Source organism: Diceros bicornis, chromosome 16, assembly GCF_020826845.1.
Source record: "Diceros bicornis minor isolate mBicDic1 chromosome 16, mDicBic1.mat.cur, whole genome shotgun sequence".
NCBI lineage: Eukaryota > Metazoa > Chordata > Mammalia > Perissodactyla > Rhinocerotidae > Diceros > Diceros bicornis.
The window spans coordinates 8,564,166-8,576,832 of record NC_080755.1 but is presented as its reverse complement, the minus strand read 5'-3'; the positions used below and the strand labels follow the sequence as shown (position 1 = coordinate 8,576,832).

Sequence of the window (12,667 nt, the reverse complement as noted above, 5' to 3'; positions counted from 1 at the left end):
AAACAAAGAGTAGGTCAGCTTAGCTGGTAGAGATGAGATGTGAGACAGAGTAGTAGAAAATAGCAACAGCAGAAAATAAGTTTGGGAAGATTAACTGGAGTCAGATCATGAATGGTCTTAGATAGGGTTACCAGATAAAATTCAAGAAGCCCAGTTAAATTTGACTTTTTTAGATCAAAAACAAATAATTTTTTAGCTTAAGTGTAATGTGGGCATATTGCACAGAACTTATACTAAAAAATTATTTGTTATGTATCTTAAGCTCAAATTTAATTGGGTGTCCCGTATTTTTATTTGCTAGATATGACAACTTTAGCCTCAAATAAGAGGCTAAAAATTAAAATGAAACCCTATGATGTCATTTTAGGGAGTGACAAACTAAAATCTGTAACATTATCCCAAGGTATTCAAAATTAAAATTTCATAGTATGTATCAAGAATCGGCACATTTTTTCTGTAAAGGGCCTGATAGTAAATATTTTAAGTTTTGCACACCGTAAATCTTTGTTGCAACTCAACTCTGCCATTGTTGGGCTAAAGCAGCCACAGACTATACATAAACAAACGGTGTGGCTTTGCTCCATTAAAATTTGAATTTTGTATAATTTTCACAAGTACAGAACATTATTCTTTTTTAGATTTTTTTTACTATTAAAAATATAAAAAACATTCTGAACTCACAGTCCGTTTAACAACAGAAAGGTGACAAGATTTGACCAGCGGATTATAGCTTACCACCCCTGTATACATGATTCTTATTCTGGAATGGAGTAAAGAGAATCTGAAAGCTATGCATTCTTACACCTTTTCCCCAGGAACTCCTAAATAGGCAGAATGCCCTGGATTAATTTTAAAATCCCTTTTAATCCAGAAGAAAAGTGTTGGCATGCAATTTACCCTCAAAAGATCTAACTCATGTTTGTTGAACACACTTGGCAGGTCCCGTAGAGTGGGAAGATCGAGAGGATGAACCAGTCAAAAAGAAGTCTGATGGACCAGGTAACAAATGAAGACACATACGAGCGGGGCTATTTGACAATGACACTTGCCCAGATGGTATGTAGTGGAAGGCTGCCTGAGAATAATCAAATCCTGCTCCAGACTACCACTAAATAATCAGTGTCCCTTGAAATCTCATCTCTAGTGAAGCTACAAATGACTCTCAAAGTAGGTCTGATCTTTGCTGTTGGATTAGAGCTGGTTTGTAAATTCCTTTATCCAAGTACCTATGAAAGGGGGGTTTAGGGAGAAAATCAGAAATGCCCCATGGAAGCCATCAGAATAGAGGCACAAAAAATATTGACAATTAATTTTAAAGAACCTGGAAAGAAGGAGTTAAATGAGAAGTAAGTATAGTTGGGGAAATGATAGGTACTTTAGAAGCTTGGGCCAGCCTCCTCATTTTATGAGGGGAAACCAAATCCCAGTGAGTTTGCTCAGCATTCCACAGCTACTAAGTGACGGAGCCAGGGACAGAATCCATGTCCTCTAACATCCCCCCAGTCACAGTGCCTTTGGAGCTTCACGTAGTATGTGATTGGGAGGAAGATTTCTCCATGCAGGAAAAAAAAAGGCAAAACAAAAACTTCCCAATGAAATGAACTTAAATGCCTCCCTAGTTCTATAGACATGCTGGTTCCTCTGTCTCATGGGGTTGGAATGCCTGTGTTCATCATTATCAGCAGGCAAGATTTTCAGGCTCTTTTACTCTGGACACAATACTTCCAAGGATGCCATCTGCTGGCACAAAATGAGACTTCTCGAAGGCTGTCTAACACCATCTGTGGCACAATCGTTAAACCTGGCCTCCATTTCCGGATAATTTGACTCACATGTATATGGAGCCAGATAGTCTATTATTGCTGCGAAGTTCTATACAATGATAGTGGCTAACACTTTAGAGTGCACATCTTCTTTGCCAGGTACTTTTCCAAGAGGTTTGGGCTCATTAAGTTGTTTAACACCCTCAAAAACCCTTTTTAACCGATAAAAACTGAGGCCGAAGAAGATTAGCCGACTTTTTCTAGTCTACACCACCACTAAGGGGTAGAGTTGGGATTTGAACCCAAAGAATCTGAATCCACAGTCTGTGCTCTTAACCACTATACTCTACTGCCTCTATGGTTAAAAAATAAATAAAAATAGAAATTCTAATTTCACATGTGAGTTTGTGATCCTCCAAATTATTAAAGTGAATGTTATGTGTGTCTCCAACACAGCAATTTTAGTTTTGCCATCAAACCACCATAAGCAAAACTGTGAAATAAGTGTTTATCTTTACCACCGCTAAGAAAATAATTGTGAATATGAGAAAAAAAAATAAGTTGTCAAAAATACAAGATGCTGCTAAAGTTTATTAGTAGGTGTAACCCCAAGTCCTCCAGCATCCGGGGTCCAAACTTTCCTTTTATGTCTGCACAAAACAGCTAGAGGTTCCATCCAAACTCCTGTGGGAAATGCATACCTTACTCAAGAGTAAAACAAGAATAGGGGTGTGGGGTCAAAAGAGAAATTCAAGTGTTCCTCCCTTGCTCAGAATTGCTCTTCTGTGGAATCTGTAGCTCCTCACTCCTTCCAGCTTCATCTAGCAGCTGTTCCCTTCCTGGACTTCTTTGCTCAACAAAGGATACTCTCTCATGTCCCTGCTCCCTGAAGTACACCTCAGGTGTGACTGTTAGGTGCGACACAGTTTTACAGAGGTGTTGGGGACAGTGGGGTAGTGACAGCACAGGCAGGAAACAACTTCAAAGAGAAAGTCAGCCATTACTCTTCCCACCTGAGCAGATCTCTCACCAGCTGGTTCCTTGGGGCCTGGCTTCACTAGATCATCCCCCCATCTCCTTTTGCAGATTCCCAGTTTTCTTCTCCAGGTACCAGCTGACAACTCCAAGATTCCTGTTACTTCAGTAGGTAGAACTGTTCAACTCGTCTTTGTCTCCACCTTACCCATCTGGACTCTGTCTGGAGGCCATACCATTCATAGCTAAACTTCCTGTTGATGGTTTTCCTTTTGAAAAGGGCAAACCTTTAACCTGAGAGACATTCTGCCTTCCTTCTAGGCCACCCAATTCATAAAGAACTTTTTTTTCAATTACAAAGTCAAACTCTGATTCACACTGTGGTCTTTAAAGTAGAGAGAGAGGATTAGTGGAGAGCAGGGTAAGTCATTCAGTGGTTGCATCTGATTACACTGGATTAGAGGTCAGGAAACTATATGACCCCTGGGCCAAATCCCACCTGCCACCTGTTTTTTATGCGGCTTGTTATCTAAGGATGACTTTTATAATTTTTAATGGCTGAAAAAAATCAAAAGAGGAAGAGTATTTCATGACATATGAAAATTATGAAATTCAAGTTTCAGTGTCCATAAATAAAGTTCTATTAGAAACCCAGCCATGCCCATTCATAGACAATTCATTCTTTGTCTGGGGCTGCTTTCAAACACAACAACAGACATGAGTAGTTGCAACAAAGACAGTATGGCCTGCAAAGCTGAAAATATTTACTATCCGGCCCTGCCCAGGATCATAAACGCTTATCTCAGTGAATTTTGCCCTTTTCTCCATGCTATATGAATGATTTTAAACTACAATTCCAAATGATAATCATTAATCATAAATTCCTTAAGATTTTACTATAACACTTGAATCTGGTTTTCTTTTTCTTTTTGATGAGGGGAAAGGTGAAAGATACAAGCTGTCTTTCTTGGTGTTGGTGGTGGTAGTGGTGATTTGTTGTTTTGTTTTTTTTTTAATAAACAGTAAGGCAATTCTTAATTCACTGCCATGTTCACTAAGTATTCCCTTTATCACAGTCAGTGTTTGAAATAGTTAATAAGACTGAAATTTTTAAGTGCCAAATAAAAAAATTGCACACTGATTGAAATTTGGTGAAACATGTTGAAGGATTCCTTGCATCCCAGTTGAGAAACCATTGGTTACACGAATGAATGACTAGGACAGAAAGTTAATATGGGATCTTCCCTCTTTTATTTTGATTCTGACTTAAAATAAGTGAGGTCACAGTTATGGAACCTCCTCAAATCTTGTCAGCGATCGAAGAGCTGGTGTTACGTTCTCTGAGGGCACTGGAGAGGCGTGTGCTGGATGGAGACAATGTTATGGACACGACGGCAGTTTGAGCTGAGCAGGTTTCCCGGGCTCCCCAAGGCACAGCCACAGATAAGGCAGAGAACCTCAGTACATCAGGAACCTCATGGCTTCCGTTGGAGAGGATTGATCCCATGTGCAGAATTTTGTTGTTAGCGAAGCTAAGTACAATCAAATAAGAATGATGAAGATAATACAGTGGTTTAGATACACTCTTCATATGTGTGCTCTACAAAATAGCTTTAAGGTGACTTAACTGAAATGCGTCTGCAGTGGGAAGCATCCAAGCCTTCCTGAATCAGCAGAGTTTTTTTCAACAATTATTCAGGAAACTTATAGAAAAAGCATTAAAGGACGCAGTTACCTGGATAGATGCCGACTATTTCTATCCCTGTGTCAATAACAGAAATCTCCATGAATGCAATCTCTACTTTTAATCAAACCTATTGTGTGTATATGGACCTGTTCTGACTGATGTTTTGACCAAAGGGTAAAAATTCTACCCTAGGTTGGTTTTGATGCTGCCAGTGCATGTGTGGAGAGACCCACCCATAGCCTCCTGTCCTGCAGTCCTCCCTTGTGGCCCTGTCTTGCTGAGTGTCACATGCCCCACCTGTATGAGGTGCACAGGGCCACAGCCAGGTCTGCCTTTGGTAAAACATCACTGCGCCACACAGCAGCAAAATGGTTGATGGTTCTTTGTTCCTTTGAAATCTGGTTGCTTTTTTTCCTCCTAGACAATATCATCAAGAGGATATTTAATATTTTGAAATTTACCTGGGTCCTGTTTCTGGCAACAGTGGATAGTTTCACAACTTGGCTTAACTCCATTTCAAGGGAGCATATTGATATATCCACAGTTCTGAGAATTGAAAGATGCATGCTGACCAGAGAAATTAAAAAGGTAACACTGTTGGTATAATTCTTTTTGCTTCTTTCCACATTGTAAAGATTTGTTTTTGTGTGAGGAAGACCAGCCCTGAGCTAACATCCATGCCAATCCTCCTCTTTTTGCTGAGGAAGATTGTCCCTGGGCTAAGATCCATGCCCATCTTCCTCTACTTTATGTGGGACGCCGCCAGAGCATGGCCTGACATGCGGTGCATCGGTGCATGCCCGGGATCCGAACCTGCAAACCCCAGGCCGCCACAGCGGAGCGCGTGCACTTAACTGCTCCGCCACCGGGCCGGCCCCAACATTGTAAAGATTTTAAAAGTCAGTATCCAGAACTCCAAGTTGGATAAGACAAGATCCTTTCTTTCCAGAGTCTTTGCATAACCCCCTTGCTCTTCTGTATAGTTAAATCTGTTCCATGCTCAGAATTAAAATAATCAGGCCCTGCACACACACACATACAGAGTTCTGGGATAATGGCCAGTTTATTCATTCTATCCCTCCTCCTCACCAGAGTTTGCAGATGCACGGACTGTCATGTCCATAAAGAATGATGTTGTTTAGTCTGGGAAGTTTGATTTGAAACTTCTCATAGGAAAAATTAAGATATATGAAGAGCTACAAAATATAGTCATATGTGGTTTATAGATTGTATTTCAGAATAATAGTTCATTTCTGGAAAAGTTGCTATGACTTAGCGAAATTATCTACATATAAGAGGGGATTTCTTGTTTAGTATAACCCAGTAATATTGGGTACCATTAATTCAATGAGCTGACATCCCACGCCAACTTTACTAGCTTTGTTTTAATCCTTATTCAAGGAGTGTGTGATGGCTGAGAGCTGTCGGTATTGAGAAATGCCAGGTGGCTGCACAGGCAAGTAAGAACTGTGGCACTGTCTCCCTCTCTGCAGGGCAACGTTCCCACTCGGGAGAGCATCCACATGTACTATCAGAACCACATCATGAACCTGTCCCGAGAGTCTGGACTGGACACCATTGACGACCGTCCTGGTGCTGCTTCAGGTGCACAGACAGCCCACAGGATGGATAGCTTAGATTCACATGACAGTATCTCCAGGTATTTCACGTTCTAAACAATGGGTTTGCTTTTGATGAAGGTAAAAGTGGTGGACTTCATCAATGCGAGCAATGAATGGATGAGGTGCAAGTTAATCAAAAACTTACATGGACCCCACCCTCCTCAGGCTATCTCCATGTTTACAACAAAGCAAAAGGAATATTGTCCTCTCCTAGATCCTAAATCAGGAATTGATAATAAACTATTAGAAATACCCACGTGATTCACAGGCACAGGACAGAGATTTCTAAGCTGGCGGCACGTAAGAATGAGCCTTCCCTATCACAGAATTACTATTCGTATCAGAGCAGCACCTTTAATGCCTTTTTAAAATGCTGCTTCAAAGTGTCTTCTATACGAGAATCATCTGCCGTCTGTTGCTATCCTTGATCTTTTCCTTTCAGAGCTGTTACTGTACAGTTCATAGTAAACATTCGAGACGTGATCTTGTCAGCTTCCACCTTCCCTGAGTCGTGTGACCACCTGCATTGTCTCACAACAGGGACCATGGGCCAGCACTCAGCACTGTACAGGGGGTACCTCTCTTTATCTTTATAAGACCCTACAGGAGGCATGCTATTATCATCCCCATTTTACAGAAGACAAAGTTCAGTTACAGAGAGGTTAAGTAATTCTCCCAAAGTCACACAGTAAAGAAGTATATAAAAGCAGACCCAGGATTCAAAACCACATACTTCAGCTCAGAGTCCAAGCTCTCAACCACCGTGGTATGCTGCCTCTCAATGCCTCTTCCTGCACTCCAGGCCAACTTTGAGAACTGACCTGTCTTTCTTACTGCCTATCCCAGAAAAGCCTCCAGATTCTTTGCTCACAGTGTTCTAGAAAGCTGCTGTCGATTGCACAGAGCTATCTTCTGAGTAAAGCAGAAGGCCTTTCTTAGGGTGATTAGCTAAACTGAATGAATTACACCTTGTTTCCATCTTTATAGGAAAAGAATTTTACCAGAGAGGACATTCTTGTATTTATGGTTCTCATTAGACATATTACAAAGCACCTATTCCATGCCAGGCCCTGGGCTCAATTCTGGGATAGAGACATAAAGATAAGAGTCATCTCTAAAAGGTTTGACCTTGGGAAGAGCCTCTGGGCTAGGATTCCTGCTGGAAAAAGACAGCAGAGATGGGCTGCGTCTTGACTGCTGGTCTAGAAGCTCCTGAATTCCTCTGTCACACTGCATACACTGAGCAAGCACAGGGGCCTGGTGGGATATTCGCCCTTCACAAATGCTGAATATGTTACAGGACGAAATAGGGGAGGGAACTGAGACTACTCGATCAATACGAAACCCAAAATAGATCACTAGAAGTTGAAATTGCAACCTGAACAGGGAGAGGTGGGTAAAAAAATGTTTCACCTTGAAGTGCTGTTTTTAGCTATTGGCTGAATTGCTATATTTGAGCTTCTCCAATTGTGCCTTTCTTTTGCTACTCAATAATTATTTATTGAGGCAGATCTATGTTTATTGTAGGAAAGATATTCATCGTATATATATATTTTTTTTATTTTTTAGAAAAATTCAATTTTAAATAGAATGTATGCTACAACCTCATTTTAATTTTTAAAAAGTATGTGTATTCATACATACATTGATTTAAATGTGATTTTTGTACAGATAAAATTCTTCATGGTTATATCCCTTCCAGCCCCCCAAAATAGGTATTGATTCTTTTAAAGTCTTTTGAGGCATAATAAAAGATATTATATTCTTCCTTAAATTTGGGGATAATCTTTGCTTATTTATAAGTTCTAAAGAAATAGATATATTATAGCTATTATGTATTTTTGTGGGCAGAAGAAACACTCAGGACAGAAACTCTGAAGGATTTCAAGGTCAAAACATTTATTTGCTAATTGAGATCCTGTTCAAGAAGCTTTTAATTCCTAGAATAAAATAATTATTAGAACAATGGGCATGGTAATAACACATTCTTTCTCATTCTCTTTCTGCCCAACATATGCACATTTCTCAATTATTAATTTCTGAAACCATCAGTAATATCAGTTACAAAGTGAAAATTTAGTTTTGATTGGCAAGTGCCAACCTCGCCCCCTTGTGTGCCCTCCTGAAAAGTCTCACAATCGGCAATTCTGAAAGGGGAGCTTCCCTCTCCTTTGACAGACTCTGTTGAGACAAAAAGTCACTATTGTTTGGATTTTATTTTTATTTTTTGCAAACCATAATAACTGTCCTATTTGGAAGCGGCCTACCTTCTTAAGTTTGTTCTTGTTGCAACCATTCCCTCTATATCTATTGATAGATGTATTTAAACTGAATTAATTTCTCTTTAATTCATATTCATGCTAAAATTGAAAATCCACTTGTACCCCCATTCTACCCAGGCTCATACATATTCCATATTTCATGGTAGCTCTTCCCTTACTAATAAATGGAGACCACGCGGGCATGTGTGCAGAAGTGCACAGGTGTGTCGGCGGGGGCGTGCGGAGGAGGCAAGATTCATCTGAACGTAGGGAGTATTCAAGGTGCTGACTATCACTGCTTCCTAGTTACAGGGTGAATGAAAGGGAACTGGGGAATCTAAAAGTTTCCAGTCCACCCACTTTATAACCTATTCATGACCAAACAACCGTTTTTCAAAAAAGAGGAGAATGGTAGGATGAGAAAAATGCTGAGATACTCTAGATGTACATTTTCCAAAATATATTTATTTATTGTAATAAATAAATATATATTTTTATTGTAATAAATAAATATATATTTTTTATAAATAATACCTTTATAAATCTCTTCTATGGATGCATTTATTTTTGTACAACATGTACAAACATCTCTCAGCTTTGGACCGCGCTGCTCTGCATTTATTGAATATGGACGGGGTCTGAGGCAAACTCTGAAAGAGTTTGAAAGAGGAATCTTTCTGAATTCCAAAATGAAAGGCTTCAGACAGTTCTGCTTAACTTAACTGCAAGTCATATTCATATTCAATTGGAATTATTTCCCCCCACATAGTGAAGAATGCAATTATATACATGCATAGTATATAATTTGATTATCACATGTATGCATCTGTTCTCCAAAAAAAATGCTGCCCCATGTCATTTATATTTTTTCAAATGAATTTATTTTTCCTCCCTTCTTGCCTTGTTTCATAATACAGAGATTTTTTTATTAGCTGGATCCCTCAGCGTGGCAAGTAAAAAGGAGAAGGATGGAATAGCCTTTCTTCGTTAATTTGCAATGACACTAACAGTGGTTGGTAACTTTTTTCATGAACCTCTTTTGAGATTTCATGAAGCTATATACTATCTCCCAAAGGGGAAAAGTGCACAAAAATACATATTTTTCCCATAAATTTTCAAGGGTTTCACAGGCCTCCTGGCTGTTATCCATGAGCCTGGCTTGAGAATAGCTGCTGCAGATCCAAACTCTGAGTCAGATGAATCCAAGAGAATATGAGAAAGTGAATTGAAAATAGATTTTCCATAAAATAAACTTACATAATTCCTATATTAGTAACTTTTAACTGCATAACAATTGAAAATATGTCCAATTAAGAAATTAACTAAATATTATAAATCACAGTTTAGGAGGAAAAAAAATAATAAGAAAGACAGGTTATAGTAAAATCAAGTGACTGCCTTTAAATCTGACCCAAGATGGCAAATATAAAACTGTATCCATGAACAAGAATCGTGAGGTAGGAGGTATTTAAATCCATTGATTGCTTTTTAACAAAGACTGTCAAAATTTAAAAATGGTCAATCAGTGAACTTACTAGTAGAACACCAGTACCTTTAAAATTAGTTTTTAAGGTATTTTTACTTTTTGTTTTCAACCTAAAGAAAGTGGGAACACAATATGGTCCATTACATTGTTAGTAAATGAGTTCACGTTTGCCCTTTTCTTAATGGCTGAGCCACGTTCCTTTTTTCTTTGCTTTAGGAAACTTTCAAATCTCCAATTATTTGTCTACACTGCAGTCTAAGGAAGCCATGCTGATGGCTAGAAAGGCGGTCATCTTCCTAGAAGGGATTCCGAGTGTCGAAGCTCTTTCTCAGACACCTGTGTCATTGGGCAGGGTCTAGTATCATCCCCCAGTGGGTACTGGCATGCTTAGTGTGGCCCCACCCCCTTTGCAGAGGACCGACCTTTGGTGGAGCCATCCCACCTGCCACAGCTCCTGCTCTGGCATCCATGTCACCTATTTTTGCTTTTGGGCATACAGTAGACAAGGTTGAGGTGGGAACCTACCAAGTGAATTTGTCTTCCCTTTAAATTACTGGAATAGTCACAATTTCCTTCAAATCCAGATGTAAAATAGCAACTTATTTTTTTAACGATTGTTTTATGAAATCAGATATCATCTACGTTCTCAGAAAATAAATTAGTTTAAATTGCTGTAAGAAACATTAGCGACATTCTAAGGAGCATTCCTACATAAGAAGAGAGTGATTGTCATTTGAGAAATGTCACCTAGAGGTTGCTCCAAGTGCAGGCCTGATCAGGGAGGTGACGACCACTGTCCATCCCTTTAGGCTTGTCACCTGGGCCTGTTCTTGTAAAGCTCCTCCCTGTCCCTTTCGCATTTAAAACTGTCCTGGCTTGGATGACAAATGGGTCACACTACAAATAACCCAATTGTGTGAGACTGTATGGGGTCTGAAGGCGGGCTGATGTGACAGGAGAATTCAACCCAAGAATTAACAAGATCAATAGGACTTTGGAATTAGAACCAGGCTTCCCTTGAGAGAAACTGAGCAGTGAGGCAGAAGAGGGTACAAGGTATCTTTCTGCCTGAAAACCCCTAAAAGGCCATGGGATCACACCTCTAAAAATATGAAATTAATACAGAAACTCAATGATCCAGTTCCCTCATGTCATAGATGATGAAACTGGGACCCCACCTTGGGTCCCATCCAAAAGAGTTAAGGCCTTCTTACGAAATCAGTCTTCATGTGCTTATTAGCAACCATCTGCTTGCTTACGTGCTCACCTCCCTCACTGCCCTGCCCCTGTCTGACATGCACAGCAGGATGGCCCCACTAGCACACTGCTGGGGTTGAGCTTAAGCACTTGGAACGTGAAGAGCCCTTTAACTGGTTCCATGAGCCAGTGACTCGTAGTCCCTACTCCCCACCCCCAGAGGCTGGTACAGCCTGAATGGTTTCCATTCCTGCCTCACAATTACTGACTGAGGGCATCTGGCAGTGCAGGATGGGCACACAGTAGGTCTCCTAGTGCGGTCACTTGATGATAATGTTCAGCCAACAGCATCACCGGGCAATCCATTCTGTATCACAAGAGCCTGTTCCCCTGGGTCCGCCAGGTCATTAGCACTCAAGTTGGAAGACTGTATTCCAGTACCTGCCCTCATTGGCCTTTGGGGTTAAACTAGATGTCTGAACTGAAATCATGCCCATGCCATAACTCTCTTTGCTTCTTCTTGTTAGTAGCCTCACCCAGTAGCATCTCAGTCCTGAATTGGCCATCACTCCCTTCCCAATTGTTGCTCCATTGGGTAACAGGAGCTGAGGATTTTAGCCAGTGGGTTCTCGCCCAAATGACATCTGCCAAGACTTAAAACATGATCCAGAAGAAAAAATTCATTAAGCAAAATGAAGAGTTAACAGACAAAATGACCCTGCCATTGCTAAACTTCCTTTGTTGTTTTCTTTGTACCATTTTATTTCATTTTTTTGATGTTGGTTTATATCCAGTTGCATCTCAAACCAGCATCTCTTCTCCATGCAAGGCATCGAGTTTGGCTTCACTGAATATTACTCAGAAAATGGGGTGGAAAATTCAGTTTGCTGTGGTCATTCCTGAGCTTCCCTCTCTCATTTTGGAGACTGTGTTAAAAAAAAAAAAAAAAAAAAAAAACAAGATCGAAATCTTTTATATAAATTTTACATGAGCAGATAGCTCTGCTTAAGCAATTTGGTTACAAAATGCTCTCAATGGACTCAAGATTGGAAGCTCCAAATAAAACATATTTTCTTTAATTACAAACATCCTCAGTTGCAAAGCTATAAAGATATGAATTCTTCTCTGTGAGAGAAATGTTGGGACTTGCAGTTATTCTATTTCCTTGTCCCTCCCAGAGAGTGACATTTCATAATTTATCACTAGCCAATATATTTTTAAAAATCCAGTACTGTTGTGTTTCATTGTCCTGCCAAACAGGTCCTTTCCTGTCCTTGAACCCCGCTGTGGCGGTCATAGTTGTCAGTGGCGTTGGTGTCGCGTGTGGTTTGCTGCATGGCAGTGTGTTGGTCAGTTGATCCATGTGTGAACTGATGTACCACTGGCATTTAACACTGTGTCTCTGTAACTGTTTGCGCTGCTAGCTGCTACACTGAAGCAACCATGCTGTTCTCAAGGCAGTCTACCCTTGATGATTTAGATGGACCAGAAACTGTTCCTAAAACAAGTGAGCGTGCTCGACCTAGGCTCCGTAAAATGTTCAGCATGGATATGTCCTCCTCATCAGCTGACAGTGGCAGTTTAGCATCCAGGTGCTTAACTCGTGCATGCTTTGTTCTGTAATTTTATCACATTTCCCCCTTCCTGTCATTGCAAATATAAGTTCTTGTGATGTG

At 40.1% G+C, this 12,667-nt stretch overlaps 1 protein-coding gene across 1 annotated transcript in view; it reads left to right on the top strand.

Annotated features, from left to right (window-relative positions):
- Window positions 1–12,667, top strand: part of PIEZO2 (piezo type mechanosensitive ion channel component 2) — a 190,011-nt gene that overhangs the window by 75,271 nt on the left and 102,073 nt on the right. The window contains exon 18 of the mRNA XM_058556541.1: window positions 5,919–6,085. Coding sequence (XP_058412524.1) covers window positions 5,919–6,085 — 167 coding nt within the window. The remainder of the gene's footprint in view (window positions 1–5,918; window positions 6,086–12,667) is intronic.